Source organism: Rousettus aegyptiacus, unplaced genomic scaffold (assembly GCF_014176215.1).
Source record: "Rousettus aegyptiacus isolate mRouAeg1 unplaced genomic scaffold, mRouAeg1.p scaffold_m13_p_12, whole genome shotgun sequence".
NCBI classification, from domain to species: domain Eukaryota; kingdom Metazoa; phylum Chordata; class Mammalia; order Chiroptera; family Pteropodidae; genus Rousettus; species Rousettus aegyptiacus.
The window spans coordinates 53224723-53246226 of NW_023416287.1; the positions used below are offsets into that span (position 1 = coordinate 53224723).

At 38.3% G+C, this 21504-nt stretch overlaps 1 protein-coding gene across 2 annotated transcripts; it reads right to left on the minus strand.

Annotated features, from left to right (window-relative positions):
• Positions 1 to 6679: 6679 nt before the first annotated feature.
• LOC107516877 (myosin regulatory light chain 12B) lies at positions 6680 to 20307 on the minus strand. Of its 2 annotated transcripts, none has more exons than XM_036229880.1 (4): positions 20160 to 20307; positions 10481 to 10679; positions 7627 to 7788; positions 6680 to 7107 (listed from the first exon to the last, which is right to left on the minus strand). In XM_036229880.1, the coding sequence occupies exons 2-4, from the start codon at positions 10662 to 10664 to the stop codon at positions 6935 to 6937; spliced, it is 519 nt and encodes a 172-aa protein (XP_036085773.1). In that variant the 5' UTR covers positions 10665 to 10679; positions 20160 to 20307; the 3' UTR covers positions 6680 to 6934. The 2 variants fall into 2 exon arrangements, with proteins under 2 accessions (XP_036085773.1, XP_016012539.1); XM_016157053.2 differs by having other exon boundaries at positions 20032 to 20170.
• Positions 20308 to 21504: the final 1197 nt, after the last annotated feature.

The window sequence follows — 21504 nt, forward strand, 5'->3', positions numbered from 1 at the left end:
CTTCCAATTTAGCCCAGATGTAAAGAAAGTAGGGCAATGTCTTTGTATTTTCTAAATCAAACACATCTTTTCAAATTAAAAAAAAAATGTGTCCCTGGAGAGTTTCAAAATTGAGGTCTGTTTTGAAATTTTCAAGCAAAGTAGCAAAGTGGGGAAGGTGACAGACATTTGAAATACGGGTGGTAAAAAAGAAAAAAATCACAACAAAAACCATATTCATATAAAGATGGATATACACCCCCCAAAAAAATGATAAACAAGAATACTAACATTTTCAATCCCTATGATTGTGGAGACGAAATGCTTATCTTTCATCTCTTTACAATGACCTTGTGTGTTTCCTCTTTGTAATAATTTGATTGCATCTATTTACCTTCCGTTTCACTTTATCCACTCAGCTCTCAGCCAGTCCTGCCAGCTTGAAGGGCCAGCCTGGATTTGCACATCTTTCCATGTGACCATCGTGGACTGGCAATAGGTTTGCCTTCATCCCTTCCCTGAGGAGCACTTGATGAATTTGCTTCAGATCAGCCAGCCAACAACTCTTCATGGATTGCCCACTTTGCAGTGGCAAGCCCTGTAGATAAAGGGAGGTTCCTGCTCTACTTGGGTTGATGTTATATGACAAGATCGAGACTATAGACTCTCTTTGTCTTTTGACAAGGAAAGAAATAGCCAGACTCACTAATAAGATTGAAAAAAAAAAAAAAAAAGGACATGGTTCCAATGGTTCCATAGTGCAGCAGTTAGCACATCTGCTTTACACACAGAAGGTCCTGGGTTCGCACCTCAGTGGAGCCACAGTCCATGGTCTATGGTCATGCCACTCTGAACAAGCCCGATGTCTGATCTCAGAAGCTAAACAGGATTGGGTTGGATGGAAGACAACCTAGGAAGACCAGGTACTGTAGGTATTAAAAAAAAAAAAAAATTGAAAAAAAGTTATAAGAATGTGATATGGTTCAAGAAGGAGTGTGTGGCAACAGCTCTCTCCACACACACCCCAGCCCACCTGTCCCCCACTCTTTTAGAGCTGGGAGCTAAGACCTGAAATGAGGGTAGGGCAAGAGGCTGAGACATACATCTTTTGTGCTTGGTAAGTTTCTCAGAATCGCTGATTAAAGTTTGCCATTAGGCTGTTTTCTGAAATTGTTCTGTAGATTTACATGAATGTAGGAATTGTTCCCTATTTGCTTCTTTGGTTAGAGACTCTTGTCTCTTTGCATTTACATTCAAGGTTTGGGCCCCAAAGTTGTAAAAATATTGTGTAAGGAAAAGGGAGAGGAAAGGTACTGAACTTAAAGGCAATTTAAAAATAAAGGGAAAAACTCTTGACTTGGGCAGAGAGAGCCAGGCTTACTGTTTGACAGTAAGGGTGAGGAGAAGGAAGCCTTGGAGGCTAGAAAGAGCCTGGAGTAGGAGGCTGGTTCTGCCATGCCTGGCTGTGACACCTCAAGGCACACTTGAGAGATAAGGGGCCTTAGTCTTCTAATTCGAGAAGTGGGAGTTTCTCTCTCGATATGCCTTTCAACAAGTGAACCCTCCTCTCAACTGTTCATAATCTGGCAGGGACCTAACAGAGATAATATACTGAATTTCTTTAACTGTCTCTAAAATAAGCAGGAAATCTTGAATATTTTCAAATATAAGTTTTAAAATCAAAACTTTGCACTTTTTTTTTTTTTTTTAACATGTTTGCTTGAGTTCTTAGCTACGTAATTGGCCGGTTTGAAGGCAAACACTGGTAATGCTGTGAAAACAAGCATCACTGTCAGAGAAGCATTTTTTTTTTTTTTTTAAATCTGTCTTTAACCTCTTCAGTGAGCTGTTAATACATCAGCCATAACTTCGGCACAACTACAGAGCACAGCTGTGTTTAGGATTCTGGCAAAGGGAGAGAACTAACTAGCACTCAAAATGTTAGGCAGTATAACACTTCTAGACAGTAGGTTCAGAATCTTTCCATCATCTGTAACACTGGGACACAACGTTCACTTCCATGAATGAGAAATGAATAAAGAGATCACACATAAAAAAGTACCTTGAGAAAAGTATGGTGAGCACAACCTCCTAAATAAGCCATTTTCAATTTATACTCAGGTTATTACAAAACGTGAATAAAGTATTCAGATTTATTTTGCTGTGCTAGTTAGCAACATCCATGAGGAAATAAGCATCCTTATCATGCTCATTCAGAATGAGTGTCTGAAAAGAAGTACTGTTGTCTGTTGGGAGCCAAATCAACTGTGGTAGAAATGGGTCTGCTAAAAGATTAGGTTTGCTCCCTGATAGATACATTGAAACAATTTTTTATATTTAAACACACCCACTCATACAATATACTTCTAGTGCCCTTCTGCCAAAACACCTCAGACTTATTTACTTCATTTAGGATTCTGACAGTATTTCTAAGAGGTAAATACAGGCAGAGAAAAACTGCACTGAGAAACTGTCTCATGGTCATTTGTGTTGGTGCTGATCTTACTAAGCTTAGATTGTGTGACTTAATAGAGTGTATTATATAGAACAACTAACAGAAATAATTCTCAACACTCTTGAGGGAGTAATAATATTCATATAGAAAACATGATTTCAAAGCCTTTTCATACACATCCTCTGGATCTATGCTGTCTCTAAAATAGCAGTGATGATGATGATAGTAATAACAATAACGATAATGATAATGACTTATATGAGATGACTCAGTAAGTGGAGGAATCGGGGTCTTACGACAACAAAGCACATCATCTGACTTTCAACAGAAGTCATTACTTCAGTGTGAAAATAAACAGAGCATCACTGAGATCATGGCACTTTCCAGACAATAAATATTTGTAAGTGAATAAATGATTGAATGAGTAAAAGAATACAGCACTGTAAACAGGAGTCTTAGGGATTGCTCCCTGCACTTTGGGGTTCATGAAATACTATAAATTTCACTTTAATAGACTTTGTTATCAATGACAAAGTTACAGTATTATTGGGACTGGTGCTCTCTACATATTCATATTTTATCACTCTCAAATTCATTAGGAATTGGTTACTACAGTACCAAGAATAATAGTGCCATCTAGTGACACTTTTAGTTATTGTATCTAAAATTGCATATGACGACATCTGTTATAAAAAAGATTCACCTAAGACAGCGGTCCCGAAACTTTTTGCCACCAGGGACCAGTGCTCCTATGAGAATCTAATGCCTGATGATCTGAAGTGGAGCTCAGGCGGTGATACTAGCGCTGGGGAGTGGCTGCAAAAACAGATAGATGAAGTTTCAACTGCTGCTCACCTCCGGCTGTGTGGCCCAGTTCCTAAGAGGCCACAGACAGGTACCAGTTCGGGGCTGGGGGTTTGGGGACCACTGCCCTAAGAGATTGAGTAGAGTGTGATATGTGCAACTTGTGAGCCTCACAATTTTCCTCTCCAAGAAACCTCTTCTCAAAATTTCAGTATGTGATAAACTTTCACAACCTCATTCATATTTCCCAGATGACATGTTTATGGGATCTATACACACCAGATTTTTCAGTAATTTTTATGTTACAAAGATTATGTTCCTTATCTTTAAGATCTATTAATTTTGGGATACCACATTGACACAATTACTTTTATGACAAACGGTATTAAATATATACATTGACTGTAAAAATCCTGTTTTCAAAAATATTAAAATGTAGAAAAACAAATTTACAATCAAGAAAATTCAAGTATTTATTCATATATATTTCTAAATTTCAAAATTTATCTTTGTGCTATTAGGAAATATGATGCATTAAATGTATAATTAAATATAATTTCATTTTTGTAACTATCAATGGCTTTCATATAGACATTTAGTATACACAAATTTATGAATCAGAAAAAAATTTTGGTCAGGCTACAGGTGGTATTAATTAGGAAATTATAGGTTTAATGAAAAACACTGTACCTCACTCAAAATCTTAGCTGGTCCTGGTTCATACTGCCCAGGTATATAAATTCGAGCAAGTCAGGTAACTTCTGTAACTCAGAATTCTCACTTGGAAAATGGGATAACAATGCCTACCTTATTCACTTTCTTAGAGTTTTGAGGATCAGATGCAATAGAGAATGCTTTTAAAACTCCTCTTGATGGTAAGAAACTAGTGGTATTATTTCCCATAATCATTTTCCTGGGAGGGCAGGTGCTGGAGCTAGACTGCCTGGACTCAAATTATGGCCCCATTGCTTACAAGTTATGTATCCTTGGAAAGTTACTTCTCTACTCCTCAGTGCATCATCTGTAGAACAGGGATAATAAAACTAGCTACCTCAAAGGGCAGTAGGGTAGCATGGTTAGTACACAGTAAACATTTAGTATAGTTTGAACAATGTAATCACAAACACACACACACACACACACACACACACACACACACACACACATCCCTACTGCAATACCAAGGGATCGATTTTTAACTTAGGAGATCACCGCTATGTGGTTCTCAAAGAGAAATAGAGGGTTCTCATCATCATCTTTAGTATTTATTGGACACCAGAGATGAACAAGGTCCCAGCTTGATGCCTGACATTACTGGATTCCACTGCTCTCCTTATAGGTACTATAGAGGAAACAGACAGGATGTCAGAGCAACATAAAGCATTCAAGAAGCAATTAATCTTTTCTTGTGTTTAATCTTGAAAACTTTTCCCCTCCCAATCTTTCAAATCTAGCTTTAAGCAGAGCAATAGAATAAGTACAGTTAAAATGATGCCAGAAAGATGGTAACAAGACAGGGTTGGAATGAAGGAAATAGGAAAGGCATTTGATAGCCACTTCCTCTATTTCCCAAGCCTGAGCAGCCCTCATGTCTTGCCTATAGGACAGCAACAGCTTCCTAAACTGCAAGTCTTCCTGCTTCTACTCTGGCTCCTTCATTCTATACACAGCAGCAAGGTTGGGTTTTTAAAAACAACTCATGTTTTTCCTGCCCCAAATCCTATTATTCTGCACTTAACTACACAGCAAACACCTTGCTTATGTCCTTCTCTTGTGTTCTCCTAATGCTCCTGGCATGCATGACTTGAAAGGAGCTGTCTCCTCTATGTAGAAAGCCCCATCCTATTCATCACATAGGGCCCTTCTTCTTGTCATTCAGATCTCAGTTTACCATCTATCTCAAGAGGCCCTCTGCTTCATTTGCTCAGTTCTTTATCCCACAGTATTTATTCCATATGGCTTATTGAGCCTCTATCACTAGAGAACATGAGCCCCAGGAAGACATCGTCCTTGTCTGTCTTGCCCCGGTTAGCCCCAACACTTAAAACAGTACCTGGCACAAAACAGGTGATTGATAAATTTTAGTTTAATGGTGATTAAGATTATCCCAGTATATTTTCCCTTTTCCTCAAACATACAGTGATTCCCCACCTGGTTTGACACTGTATGGTGACTAAGCTTGAAAGTAGAAAGGGAGCCAGATGTGGATTCTTGTACTTGTGGAAACAGGTGTTTTGGCTTTTTTAAACTTCAGCTCTCACTAAAAAAGCAGAAATAATACCTGCCCTACTTACCTCATGGGCTGTGAGTTAGATAATAAATGTGAAAGCTCTTATGACCTGCAAAACACTGTACTAGACAAGAATGGAACTGCTCTCATTCTAATGATGAAAAGGAAGTCCAGAAAAATTGATAGCAGCAAGTGACCAGGATTTGCCTATCGCACCAAAAGCACAAATATTAAACATAATGTAATTTTAAGTGAAATAACAATACAACATTTTTAAGTGAGGAAATAAATGTTAAATAACATCTAAAAATCATTAGAAACATTTTCTTCATGGATTTTTTTCCTGTTTTTCTCCAATTCTAACATTGCCTGGCCTTGAGGATTTTAAATGAGCTCATAGCAGCCTTGTCTGGTTTTTAGTTCTTCCCTACAGTCTATACCACATGACTACCTTCTATTTTTTACCTGGATAGAATTTTCTGAAACTCTGTTCAAATAAACAATTCCAAAAAAAAAATTAAAGTTTCAATGATGACCATAAAGTTATTTTAGAATGTCATGGAAATGCCTTGACCTTTGAGGTATTTGGGCTTTTCACAGACAGCATAATGGCTCCAGCACCGTATGCTCTGGAGTTAGGTGCCCTAGGTTGGAATTCCAGCTCTCACTAACAGTAATTCTGATCACTCACTCAACTACTCGAAGCTCAGTTACCTCACTTGAAATACGAGGCTAACAGAAATCTATCTCACAAGGTTGTTGGGAAAATTCAATTAAAATTGTCTCTGTGCAACACTTTACACACAGTAAATGTTCAATAATAACCATTCTGGGTTTTGCCTCATCTTCTGAGACACTTAGATCAATAAAATGTTGAGCGTTTTCTTAGATACATTCTATATTTATAATTTAGAAGCTTAAAACTTCTTACTTATTAGAAGCATGAAAAACAGTCTAACTGGTTTTTACTGCATGATGAAGTTAATTTGTATTTAAAAGTACTGAAGTACACTGCCCTGTATATGTGAAAAATCAGTTTAACCATGAAATCTGAATTGGATAAAGTTAAAAATCTGAAAATAGGACTACCCCAACCTACTATTTGTTTACTTTCCATTATATTCCATTTGAGTCAGCATAATTTTGATTTCAAAATAGCATTTTTATTATATAAAAATGTAAAAATCCAGCAAAACCAGAAATACCAAATATATTTTCCTGGGCTTTCACATTTGTTGATTTTTATTCGCAATCTCTTTTTCAACGCAATTTACAACCTCATCCCCATCTGTAGTCTGATTATACAAGTGCTAAGTGGCAGAAAGGTCTAGAATAAATACATTGAAAAAAAGAGGCAAAGCTGTGAAACTAAATTGCATGCAACAGGTCAATAAAGGTTGGGGAAAGTGTTGGGGAAATAAAACAGAGTAAGACAAAGAAATTGAAAGGTTTTAGCTAAAGTTCTTTCAATCATCTTTATCTTTTGCTCCATGTTTAAGGATGCGCGTGAACTCAATGTAATTGAAATTTCCCTTTTTGTCAATAGGTGCTTCTCTGTACAGCTCATCCACTTCCTCATCTGTAAACCGATCTCCCATTGTCGTCAGCAGCTCTCTCAGGTAATCTTCCTGAATGGTGCCTGCAAGGCAGTAGAAAGAAGGGTCATATATACTTCCTGGCACTTTCGTGGTTCATTTCTAAACTAGGTCAATCTTACAAAATATTTCAGAATATCCATATTTACATAAAGTAAATTAGTGAACTAAGACAATATGTGCTATATCATTATGTTTTCCTATTACTGTTAGAGTTCTTTATAATATTAGACAATCATTTTAAAAGCTCAGTTAATAGATTATATGCTTACAATATTAATTTGAAACATTTTCTAAAGGAAAAAAAATCCTGTATTTCAGAGACACAAAAAAAAAGGGGAGGGGAAAGCTATACAGAAAAAAAGATTAATGCCACAATCTGTGAAGCTTTATGATCTATGTACCCATGTCCTAACCATTCTCAGTCATACTGTCCCGTTGTAAATAACAGTTCCCCTTTATTCATTTCTTAAAAATTTGTATTTTACTAATCCTTTCATTTTCTAAAAATTTCATTTTCATATACTCTAAAATAAGGCTGGGCATTAGCAAAGAGTACTCACCAGTTGCTTCTTCATCAAAGCAAGCAAAAGCATTTCTGATGACATCTTCTGGATCTGTGCCATTTAACTTTTCACCAAACATCGTGAGGAACATGGTGAAATTTATAGGCCCTGGAGCCTCATTCATCATGGCATCAAGGTATGCGTCCGTTGGATTCTTCCCTATGAGTTCACATGTTAACATTTAAGAAACTAAAGAACTAATTTCAATAAATAATTATTTTGTTATCATTATGCTCCCCAATATATTTTTTAAAGGTACATCATCATCAAATGCAATTGACTTTTTCAAGTAATTTCCATTAAGAACTTTTGACCACATAAAAAAAATCTCTGATACACCATATAAAAAATACACTCTGGGCTTAGGTTGAATGTTGTTCATTCATTAATACTGTCTGAAACTTTTCTTTCACTATTTTAAACAAAACAAATACCTGATACTACAGACCAGGCAATGACACATTAGCACATCTTAAATGTTGCTAACATTAAAGGTCTATCAGGGCATTTCAATGCCAATATTTAGATTATTTAAAAAATCTAAATATTCATATTGCCAATTGTGGTACAGTGGCCCATGAATTGGTACACTTCAAAATTTTATATGCAGGTTGGTCATTTAAGCTAAAACTATTAGGTTGGTTTAGTACCTGGAGATCATTCTGAACAATGTTACATACTACTTGGTTGCCAGACATATCTCCAAATGCTGTTGACTCGGGTCACTGAATTGTATGTAGCCTTGTTTAGTATTGTTCGTCATGGGAATCTCAATCTCAGTTCCAGCTGAGAACACATCTCCCTTTTCTAGTACAAAGGTGAGGGAACTGCCTGGACCCTTCCCCTGAAATTAGAAGAAACTCCCCTAGAATGGCCAGGCATGTTAGGAGTTAACAGTGGGCTCCTCATTTTCCAGGCATTTGTGAGATCGTCATAATGTAGGAAAAGGAACACTGAGGGGTCTGGAATAGTGGGTCTGAATTCCAGTTCTAGCACTGGCTGTGTGACCTGAAGGAAGGTGGCAGGTGCCTTTTGTTAATCTGTAAAGCAGACTGGTTAAATTTGGTATCTGAAAGGTCCTTTCCAATATTAAGTTTGTATAATTCTCCATGCAAAGAACATCTGCAAGTTAGATATTCATATTTAAGGAAACATTTCAATATTATACCAAACTAAGTGCTAATGACAGTCAAATCTAGAATTATGGTTCATATGTAAAGTTTTAATCCTGGGAATTTGGGTGAAATTTAAGTGCCAAGTTGGCATCTGTCTTACTGCATTACAATCCTCACTCATTATACCTATTCGATATATCAATACAAAAATTAGCCCACAATTAATCTCAAGATTCATTGAATAAGCACAAATAGCTGAAAAGATTTACTTTTCTACCTTTGGATTTAACCTAAGTCTCTTGCAACAATTCTTTTGGGGGAAAAAGTGACTCAAAGGTGTCATGAGAACATGGGTACAAAAAAGACATAGGGATTTAAAATGAACTGGCTTAGGCTAAGTGCTTATGGACCCATTCAAGGTGTACAATATAATTTGTTGATTTGAAAGGTAAATACATATCTTTAAAGGCATGGGATTCCCCCAAACAGAAGGCGCCAAAGTCAACCTCTTACCCTACACTTGTTCATCCAACAAAAATTAATTGAGCATCTACTAAAATTATGGCATAGGCTTGAGTGTTCGATCTTTGCAATATAACTAAGTCAATTTTCCTCAGTGGCCTTCTTCAGTAGTAGCCTGCCCAGAAGGGCACTCTTAGTTATTTGAGTGGATAGGCACTGGAATCCAACCTACTTATAAGTCAACACAGTAGATCAGTATCTTGATTCTACTCAACTCTGAATAACAGAAATGTCACAAAATGTTAACAATTGGTGAATATAGGTAAAGGATATACTTGTGTTCGTTACTCTAGTCAGCTTTTCTTAGGCTAAAAATTTTTCAAAATATTATGTTAGGAGAAAAAATAGAAATAAGACAGAAGAACAAACTTGTGTTGTGCTCACTAAAAGGAAAAATACAATGATCTCTCTCTTTGCCCTCTGGACCTTTAACTGCCCTTTTGGCTAAGAGTCCAGTATAACAACACTCCAGAGTGTAGAGCCCAACTGGAGGCCATCACTGACCCATACCCCTTTCTCTGCACAGTCACTGTGGTCTATGGAAAACTCCTAGGCTTGCCTTTCCTTTCTTCCCAACTCTAAAATCAGTGTTGACTTGGGGAAGTACATACAGGACTGTCCCACCCTTCCTTCTTTTAAAGATCAAAACAAACAACAAAATCATACAAGGAATAAAATAATACCCACAAAACCAAAATAGCAAAGGGCAGTTTATGTCTGCTATCTTTACATTTTCTTTTCTTTAGTTAAAAAAAAATTATAAAAAAATTGTGAAAGTCCCTTTCCCTGTGTTCTCTTGTCTAATAGCAGTGCCCTTTTTCTTCTGAGACAATCATCATTTATTACTGGTACCTCCTATCTATAATCTGTCCTCAAAATTTATTGCTACCTATGCTGTATTATTAGCTACACATTTTAAATTCAGATATATTTCCATGTAGCCATCCCCTGATTTTTCAACTAAAAGATCTATCATATTTAGTTGACAGGAACTGAGGCCTGCCTGGGTAAGTACCTGCTTGGTCCCCACCTCTGCAGTTTTATACTCTTATTTATGAATGGCTAAGGCCTAACATGGCAACCTCCACCTAGACATCTCTCAACAGGCCTTTCGGAAAAGGACAGAAATATTTGTACATCACATGGACAATAATTAAAAAAATACTGAACTGTTATTTTGGGCAAGCAGGTATATTAAGTATGTAAAAGTCTACCTAGAGAAGCAAGCATATCATGCAAATCCTCCTTGTCAATAAAGCCATCTCTGTTCTGATCAATCATGTTAAAGGCCTCTTTGAACTCCTGAATCTGTGACTGGTCAAACATGGCGAACACATTGGATGTTGCACGCTGGGGGCGCTTCTTGGTGGTCTTGGTCTTTGCCTTTTTGCTTGACATGGTGGCTGTTTAATTCTAGAGTTAAAAAGAAAAGGACATAAAGTGAAAAATGCATAAAACATTTAGCAAAAAAACCCCTCAAAATATTTAAAGTTAGTGAATAAAAATGTAGAATTATCACTTCATTTGAGTAGGAATAAATATATATTTAAACTTTATTGCCAATGTGACAATTAAATGACTAGAAAAAAAAGGTTTTGAAAAAAATTAATAAACAGAATAGAAATTATTGATGTAGCTCCCACCCCCAATTTCATTAACTTGTATTAAGTGGGAATTAATTTTAAAATATGTATAAATACCCAGCATTTAATGAGTGTTTACTGTGTGCCAAACACTGTTATGAAGGCATGGGGCTTCCCTAAAGAGAAAGGCTCCAAAGTTCCTGTCTTACTTTTATAAGGACTCTCCCTTTTAATCCTCACAAAAACCCTAGTAGGTGCTCTTTTTATCTCCATTTTACCAGCAGTGCTGCATAACCTCTCTGAGCCTGTTTTCTCAAAACATGGTTTGAAAACCAAGGAAGTTCACTTATTTTCAGTTTTACAGCAAAACATGATCTCTACTTTAATGCAAGTCAGAATTAAATGAGATGACATATGCAAAGACTCTAGTATAGTCACCATATTGTGTGTTTTCAAAAGGCTCTCGTTAAAAAAAAAATCATCAAAACCTATTCTTTAATCTTTTCTAGCTACATTTTTATTTCTATCAGTCTAGTTATTATTCAACTGTCTCCATTTTCTCATCTTCCCAATAACTCCTCCATTCTGTGTAATACAGCTTTGGTGGTAGCCTCCAATACTCTGAAAGTCATCAATAATTTCAATGTCAGACAGAATGGACACATTTCAATCCATTTTTGATTTGCAGTTTTAAATAATGTAAATACAACACAAAAATACTATCAGCTTTGGAGTTAGAAAGTCATGAGTTTTGAATCTTAGCTTCACCATTACTAGCTACATATAACCTCAGAAAACCCAAGGACACCAGATTAATTTTTTGATCCAATGTCTTACTCAATTTTTACAACTTCCCTATGAGATAGGTACTATGTAGGTTAGAAAAAAAAATTAATGACCCTTGTATAGGAAAGAATTTAATTTTGCCCAATGAGAGATCTGGCCTTTGCCCTTGGCTCCTGGGAAATAGTCCCTAAGCCCTTGGAATGTCATGTCTGATAGCTGGGGTCTTGGGTCAAACCACTTCTAACAATATTATTTATCATGGGGACTTTGGGTCACATGTTATCAGTGCACCTCTAAAGGGGCTGGGGACTAAAGTCAGCTATGAAGCAGTCAATAGCATCTACATGACGAATCTCCAATAAAAACTATGGCTATCAAGGATCGAGTGAGTTTCCCTGGCCGGCAATAATCTGTGAATATTGTCACACCATGTCAAGAATCAACAATGTCCATGAGAGAAGACAACTGGAAGCTCTGCATTTAGAAATCTCCTTTACTCTGCACCATGTGTCTCTTCCCTTGGCTGATTTTAATCTGAATTCTTTTACTGTACTAAACCACTATCATGGGTACAATAGCTTTGTGACTTCTGTGAGTTAAAGCAAATTACTGAACCTTAGGGTCATCTTGGAAACCCAAACTTGTAATTGGTGTCAGAAATAAGAACAGTCTTGGGGACTGTTCTCTAACTCTGCAGCCACATAGAATGAAAGCAGATGACCAGCTGGGGCAGTGGCTAAGCAAGGGAGTTTTAGACCTGGGTCTCTAGGACTACTAATCTTGGACTTTCAAACTATATTGTTTCCTTCTCTTTCTTCAATCTAAAAAATATCTCACAGGGTGTTCTGAAGTTAGAAATAGTGCTGTAGTTTTGAACAGAGCAGACACAGGCTCAGTGTAATGACACTATAATTTCTTTTTAAAAAAAGTTTATTTTTTTATCTGTACTTCATTTAAAAAGTATACATTTATATATGTATATGTTATCTATAGAAATGACATACATAGACACATAAAATTTAAAAAGTGAGGCAAATCTGTACCAAAACAAATAATCTGAAGAGAATTTTGGTCCCCAAAGCAATGACCATGCTCACTCAGTCTCTTTACTTTCTATAAGCCAAGTATCTTGCCTTTCCCACTTTCCAACTCTCACTTTTAATTCACTGCATTCTGGCTTTTTTCCCCCTCCACTGCAAAAGCTTTCAAATTGCCAAATCCAGTTTTAATCCCTTTTGACTACTCTGCTAAATTTGACACCATTTTATCCCTCTTTTCTTCAAAGCCCCAATAGCTCTTAGCCTTGATGAACAGTCATAGTAGAAATGAACTGTCCTAAATGAAAACAGAAAACAGGGTTCCCAATCCTGAAGACTTTACACTCTGAGGGAGACTCCTAAACATACTGGAAAGACAGATTTATGTAAAATGTTGTGTTTGACTCGGTGACACCAACTTATTCTCTCTCAGTTCTCCTATTTCTATGATTGCTCTTCCTCACCTCCACTCACTTAAATATTTATGTTTCAGATTAGCAGTCTATGACTTATTAAAGTTCTTTAAACTCTTTGCTTTCCTTGGATGATCTCATCGACTCTCACTGTTCTGATATTACCTATGTCTCCCACGTCTGTTATCTCCAGGCCTGACCTTTCCTTTGAGTTTACAGATTCAAATATCCAATTGCTTATGAAAGGCATCCATTTGGATACCCCACAGACACTCATAATTAACAAGCTGAAAATTGAATTCATTACCTTCCCCTCCTAAACTTTCTCATCCCTGTTTTCTCTGTTAATGGCACCATCATTTACCTACTCACCAAACCGGAAATCTAGGAGTCATTCTGACTCATCCCTATCCCTGATGAATCAAGCTCTGCCTCTTAAATATTTCTCAGATTTGCTCATCTTCCTCATTCTTGTGAGAACTCCCTAAACTGAGCCCTCACCATCTTTGTGTAGAATATCTCTATGGCTAACTGACCAATCTCCTTGGTCCCCTCTAAACTACCTTTTATATTCCAGCCAGAAGTATCTAAAACATGAATATGACATCATTCCCCCTTTAAAAATCTTTGGCTCTCCACTGCCTATAGGACAAAGTACAAGTTCTTAAGCATGGTGCAATGAGGTCTTCCCTTGTCTACATAGAATGACCTTTCCAGCCTCATCTCTAGCTGTTCCCTGCTTTGTATTTTTCCTTCAGCAACATCAAACTGCTTGTACGTGCGCATGGCACCATGCAGTTTGTCATCTTGTGTATTTCTGTTCTTGCTATTTTTCTAGCTCAGAATGCTAAAGCCAAAGAGAGAAGTAGAGGTCTACTCAACTTATGGCTATTACCATTTACTGAGTTAGTAATGTGGTAGTCAGTCACGTACATTAAATTTAACATGTTTGTTTTACCAACGAAGAAAACTGCATCTGAAATATTAAATAACTTGCCTGAGGTCCCTCAGTGGCTAAGCTAGGATTCAAACCCCATTTGTTAAAGGTTATTTCCACCTATATAATTTTCCACTTTGTACTAAATGTTCTACTTAGTTTGAGTGTGCCACAATTAAAAAAAAAAAAAAACTTTCAGTACTATCAATATAATCCAACGATGATTTCTGAGCAACTACTTTCCTCTAAGCTCAAATTCTAGACAAACTGTTTTCAAATAAATTCAAACTATATCAGGGAAACCAATGTACAGAAGAGAACTCCGTAGTGGAATGGGAAGAGAATAAAATATGAATGGCAGTCCCTGGAGTCGTGCAATGTAGCAACTTGATTTGGGTTTAATCTACCCTTAGACCATAGTTACAGAAAATATCCATATAGAACATAATGAATAAACCTCGATAGCAGTATTAACTTCTAGCTTCCTCTCCAAAATTTTTACTCTTATTTTTGTAAATTTCTAATATAAACTAAAGGTTAAAGTAAAGGTTACATGTAGTATTCATAGAAATTACAAGAAAGACTGGGTTACAGGAATACTGGTATTATAGGTGGCTGTGGTGTCAACATAATTAGATAATAATCTAAATGTTTGCAAAATCACCTGCAATAGTGATGTGTAAATCAAAACATGGGCACCACAATCATTACGAAGCAGATACTGCTTGTGAACTTCATTTAGCCTACAGGGCTTTACTTGCCTAGGAACGATGCTCATGGAGCATATTCTGTCTGCTACCTATGACTTTCTTGTTGTTCTTTTGAGGCTTTTTCTTTTAAGTATTTAAGTTAGCTAGTTGCTGTCACCATGGGCAAACAAATATGGCACTCACAGCAGTTAGCCTTCTGGTTTTAATCTTAGCTACACATTAAAAACATCTTGGAAGTTAAAACAAAACCTGATGCCTAAGTCCTAGTCTAGGCAAAAAGACAGAATGCCTATTGGCAGGGCCCAGGAATCTGTATTTTTAAAAATGTACCAAGTGATTCCAGTGTACACTGAAGGCTGAGAATCACTGAGTCAACCGCTTAGAAAACATTAGCAAAACAAAAACAAAACTTTTTAAAAAGGAAGGCATTGGCTGCTTATGTATTTAGTTCCCTTTAGTTTTTAAAATTTGGTCGTTATGGCTTAATGGAAATGCCAGAGACCTAGATTCTACTTCCAGTTCTGTCATTCACAACTTGTATGACCTTTGGTCATTTTAGATTTCCTGGGTCTCATTTTCCTCATCTATAAAATAAGAGTTAGGCAGATCACAAGTCAAACTGGCAGATACCAAACTATATACTGTCTGCAGGAAGGTTCATTTAGTTCTTCCAGGGATGACTTCTAAACGTCTTTTTAAATAATTGAATTAGTTTGCCAATATTTTTTTAAAAATGAATATTTTACTTTAATAAAAACAAATATTAGACATCTTGAAAACAGCATCCCCAAATTCCTGTAGATAATGAGTATTCAGTGCGCAATCCCCACTACTCCCTATATCTTCCTGTCATAGCCAGTATTTGTTTATGCTACAGCCTGGCCCCAGAGCAGTTGAACTTGTCCCTGACAAGGTGGTAGCTAGGCTCCAAGATGGCCCTCAATACTTCTCATGTCCTTGTGTAGTCCTCTCCAACAGTAAAAAGGGTTGACCTGTGAAACCGTAGGGGAGGTGAAACAATTTTCCTTCTACGTTCTTGGCTGACATCACTGTAACAGATTAACAAGAAAAAACCCAAACAAGTTTATTAACATGTATACCTCATGTACACATGGGAGATACCCAGAGAAAAGCCAATTCTAAGAGGTGGCTTAGAATTCAGGCTTAAAAATCATCTTCAGCTGAAGAAAAAGAAGAAAAGTGTGGGAGTGGATGAGGCTAATTATGAAATGTAATCAGGAAAAGTGCAGAAAACATGGGTTAAGCCTTGTCATGTTGACTTAAATCAGGGCCTTCTCCACTAATAAAAAGTCTAAAGTTATCTCCAGAGAGTAACCTTTGTCCTTCCTGGTAGAAAGGTAAGGACAACTTTGCAAATTTATGTCCTGCCTTTAGGCAAATGGGGGAGGGCAGACAGCTTCTTTGTCTGCTAATTCTAAACTGCCTTCAGCTCAACAAATATTTATGCCAAAGTGGCATAGTTTGGGGTGGCATCTGCTACCCTTTATAACCACTGGGATATTGTGAGAATAATAGTGTGACTTTGTCAAAATAGACATTGCAGCTTCTGCCTTGCTCTGTCTTGTATCACTCAATCTTGGGGAAGCCAGCACCAGGTAATGAGGGCACTACACACCTCTAAGGAAAGGTCCATGTGGCAGAGAACTAAGGCCTCTTGTCAATAGTTAGCACCAACTCACCAGTCATGTGAGTCAGCCATTTCACAGGTTGATCTTCCTTTAAATGATTCCATACCCAGCTGACTCCTGGACTGCAACCTCATGAAACCCTGAGCCAGAACCACCCAGCTAAGCTGCTCTGGAATTCCTCACTCTCAGAAAACTGTTTTCTTAAGGTGCTAGCTTTTGGGGTAATTTGTTAAATAGCAATAGAAAACTAATAAAGCCTCTATGTTTTCTTGGTATCTTTAACATTAAAATAGGGCAATGCCTTTATTTCAGAATTATAACCACAGAATTTTAGGGAGCTCAAAGGGGTCACAGTCAAGTTTGCACTGACTTAGAGAATTTTCTATTTCTAGTTAGAAAATTTTAATTCCTTCCATTTAATTTCTCGCCAAGTTCTTTGGGTTCCTCTGTTAACTACAAGGGAATCACCCCTTCTTCAACATTCCTATCACTCCTATCCTATTTTTCTGGCTCATTCCTATGTTGATTTGCTAGTTCTTCCTTCCTAACTGGAGTTTCCTTCAAAGCTGTGTCCTTGAATAACTGTTGTTGTTGCTGTTTTAAAGTAATGGCTGAAAAACTGGTAACAAAATTACCACTCAAAAATAAGGTAATTAAAGAGAGAGGAGGAGCTGGTTTTGTGAGAGAAGGGATAATAAAGAGTTCAAGTTTTAGCCAAGCTACAGCAGAATGGTAGGTAGAAGAGACATTCAGGGCAGGACTCTTGAGGGGGTCTCCTTTAACAAGGCCAACTACTGAAAAGAGAGGCACAAGGTGAGGCCTGAGAGTGGATGGACACACAAAAAAAAACAGAGAGCAGGTCCTGGACTAAAACCTAATGTCATTTCTTATTCAATTCTCCTCTTCACCAAAGTCTATCAGAACCTTTAGAATCTCATGAATTCTCATGGTCACTACTGTTGCCAAGACTAAGTTTGTTGTGCTAATTGGGAGGATCAAATGACTGGATACATAAACAACAGTTTGAAAACAGCAATCATAAAGAGAATTTCATATTTAATAGAGTTAAACTACTCCACAAAATTAACCTCACATTCTTAATGACATGACTGTTTTTATGCTGTGTATTTAGGCAAATATGTAATCAGTTCCATAAATTATATCTATTATTTCTTTTACAGGGCCAGACTCAATTTTTACAGCTTTTCTCTTAACATCAGTTAAGCTTCCCTGTAGTACACATATTTTCGTATTTACCACATACTATATAATGCTGTCATTTCTTCATTATGGGTCTCTGATCATTCCACTTGGCAGTAAACTTTCCATCCTTTGAACTCCTACATCATTGTTTTATTACAATGAAATTTATTTATGGTGAAATGTACAGATCTTAAAATGCCTTTTTGTAAATGTGTACACCCATGTATCCCACCATCCCAATCAAGTAACAAATCCAGAAAGTCAATCATCTTCTCCTACTGGCAACCATTACTCAGAATTCTATCACCAGAGATTAATTTTGTCTTTGAATTTCTTGTAAATGGAATTATACAGTGTATATTCTCTGTGCCTGACTTCTCTCAATATAATTTTTTTGAGATTCATCTAGTTCATTCTTTTTTACTGCAAGTAGTATTCCATTGCCATGCCATTTACACATACATTCTTTTATGGCATAGCCTTTCTACCTTAGAATGCAGGGCCTAGTAGAGTGCCCTACACATGGCTCAATAAATACTAACTAATTAAGTGAATGCATACATATGCTTCCTATCACATACAGAATTACATATACAAATGCTCATTATAAGGTAGGTTGGTCCTGGACCTGACTTGCAAAACTTTCTCTATGGTCTACTCATGGTTTAGCATAAACACCACTGAACTCTTCCTCAAGAGATCCTTAACAAAATTACCCGCCACCCCTTGTCCAAAACCATAAGAAATAGAATAACAGCCAATAAGTGAATGCTAAATATGTGCTAGGTACTGGTCTAAGCATTTCACAGGTATTATATTTAATGATCCCTATTTCTTAGATGTGAAAATCAGGGCAAAAAAGCCACACAACTAAAAAAAGGCAGAGCGTTAGATCCAGGATCTGCGTTGAAGAAGTCTAATTCCCGGGCTTGTACCACTAGTCCCTAAGCCCTGCATACAGGCAGCTGAAATTCTGCCATGAAAATGTAGATAGCCAGTTAGGAGTAATAAGCAATGCCACTGCACAGCTAAAGTGTAAAATGAGGAAGAAAGATCCCAATCAGAGTTGCTGGCAATGAATTGAAAATCATTCCTAGATATCTGGTATCTTTGAATCTTGGGAGAGGGACAACTAGTCTCATTTAGGGACTCAAAGTCCTCTTATCTTCCCTAATCCCAACAACCCTGACCTGGGAATCTGTCTTCAAAAGTCCCAGTTCATCTTGACTAAACTTAGTCTCATTAGCACAAATGAGTATCGACTCAGATGTCATAAAAAGTTGTCATTCAACAGAGCCTGAACAAACAAAAAGCTGTGCCTTTTTTACATGAGGTTCAGGAGGGTCCACCTAATGCTTACAGAGAAAATGGGGGGCACTATGTGAATTCAAGTAACCTCAGGCAAAATATCTCACCTCTCCGGGTTTCAGTTTCCTCAATTATAAAATGAAAGATAATCTACAAAGTTCTTTTGAACTAAAATGCTATGGTTCTTTTCTTAGCAAAGGACCTGTGCAATTCCATTTTAAACAAAGGCTGCCAAACTAATCTTCGAAACAGACCCCTTTCTCCATATTATTTTCTTGGTGAAGAATCCAAAATGACTCCCTAATGCCTCTTACATAATCCTTTATTTCTCCTCAAGTTTTCAAGACATCCATAAAAAGGCTCCACTTAGCTAACTATCCACCCTTATTTCCAACTATTATTCATTTCCAGTTGTTCCATTTAGGCTGGTCTTTCCACTCTCTTCTTTTCACACAACACAAATTCTCACCTTTTGCACTTTTGGTCCTGTTACCTCCTACCACAGATCAGCCAGAAATACTAAGTTCTCCTTTCCAGGGCTGAATCCAACACTTTCAGTGAGGTCACAATTCATTCTTAAGGAAAGCTTCCTTGATTTTTATTTATCCTTTTCTTCAATCAATATGAATGAACTAAGCCTTCACAAAATGCTCGCCAACCACTACGGAAATCATTACATTTTGGCCTACACTAACCATGCACTCCAGTGCCGCTTCTCCAATTGTTTCCCTGGACGCTTTACCTAAGGCCAAGAATCCTGCACCAGTAAAACTCTCGTACCCCTCAAAGATTCAAGCACTATGCGCAGCACGAAGCAGGTGCTCAAAACCCTAATCGATGGACTGAGCCCGCCAGGACAGAAGCTGGCAGCCAGGCCGCCGGGTGGTCAGAGGCACCAGGTGTGTGAAGTCATCTGGGTGACGCAGGGCCAGAGACCCTGCCACCTCTTCCAGCCAGGCATTTCCCCAGGCCGGCTTCATCCTCCCTGGCCCCCCTCGCCCACCCTGACAGCTCCCGCAGCCCCCCGCCCTTCCTGCTCGGGCTGCCTGGAGTAGGGTCTGGCCGCGGGCTCGTGGCGGGAGGGGAGGGGGGCGAGCGCAGCCCAAGGGATATCGCGAGCGGGGGTGAGCGCCACTCACCACCGCCAACACCAGAACCCGGGGTGCCCTGCACGAGACGACGAGCGACTGCGACGAGCGATGGACTGTAGCGCGACAGAGGCGGCGCCCGGCACTTCCTGCCTGGGGAGGCGGACCGGAAAACACACCGGAAGCGCGGCGGGATCCAACTCCGGACGGGGGGATGCGGCCGGCGTTCTCGCTGAGGCTGGAGCAAAGCCCGCCGTGTCCTCTGGGGAGCCAGGCTGGGGCCGACGAATATGCCGTGGTTTTAGTTGGTTTCTTTAGCCTGGCTGATCTGTAGCGGCATGCGGCCGTAGCCTCCCGGTTCGCCCTCTCCCCCGCCTTCTGCGGCCGGTTCCTGCGGCCCTTCCGCATTCCTGTGCCGCCCGGCAGGGCTAGGAATTTGACCCGGGCGGGGCGAGGAGCGATCCCTCGAGGTTTGGGGGTTCCCGAGCGCCGGATGCCGCCCACCCAGGGCTGCCATAGTTAGCAAATAAAAGTACAGCTGGCCTAGTTAAATTTGAATTTCGGATAAAACAATTTTTTTTAGGTAGGTCCCACGAAATAAAGAAATAGAGACGATTAAGAGGGTGGTGGCCGCCTGCCTCCTGAAAAACCCTTTCCTTATAAACAGCACTCAAGCCCGAGTTATATATCATTTACTCCTGCTCCTTTCTTACCCTCAAATTATAAGGCTTACAACCTTACCAGGCCACAGCTAGTCTATGACTGTTTCATTCCCCTTTCAACCACAGGAAAGTTATATTCAAATTATTTGATTTTTATTTTTTTTGGTTATTAAAGAGGTGACAGAATTATACACACACACGCACAATCGCTGACAACACTGATGAATGTTCTTGGTCAAAACAAAACCACAAAACTACATTATTCACCTTCTGTTCTAGATTTTGTTTGTGGTTACAACCTTCAGTTCCCTCACCTTGGAATATGAATAGCACTGTTTCTGAATAATGGATAGTCAATAGCAAATCTTTATTGAGCTCTTGAGATTGCCTGAATGTGTGCTGGATGCTGGTGAGAATAATTCAATTATATTGTAGAAACGTTTGACCAGAAATCTAGAAGTCATCAGAAATTCCCAGGTGGTAGAAACTAAATGTTCAGCGCTCTATAGCTGTAGTTCTTAGACAGTAGCCCCCATAAGAAAAACCTGGAGGGCTTGGTAAAATATTCTTGAACCCCAACCACAGATACTCAGATTCAGTAGTTGAGGGTGGGGTGATAATTTGCATTTTTAATAAGGTCCCAGTTGATGCTGAAGCTGTCCTCATCCCAGCCAAGGTCCAGTTCCTAACTGAATGCATTTTCTCTAAATAGAGTTTGAAAAGCAATTGCTGAGGTTATACATCTTTCTAAAATACTCTTTCCCTTAGTTGCAGTCTACCCTTTAGCCAATAGTTTGTTTTTCACTCATCCTAAGATTTTAGCTTCCTAGATCTTTGTCTTAAAAAGTGCTTCGAAGTATGG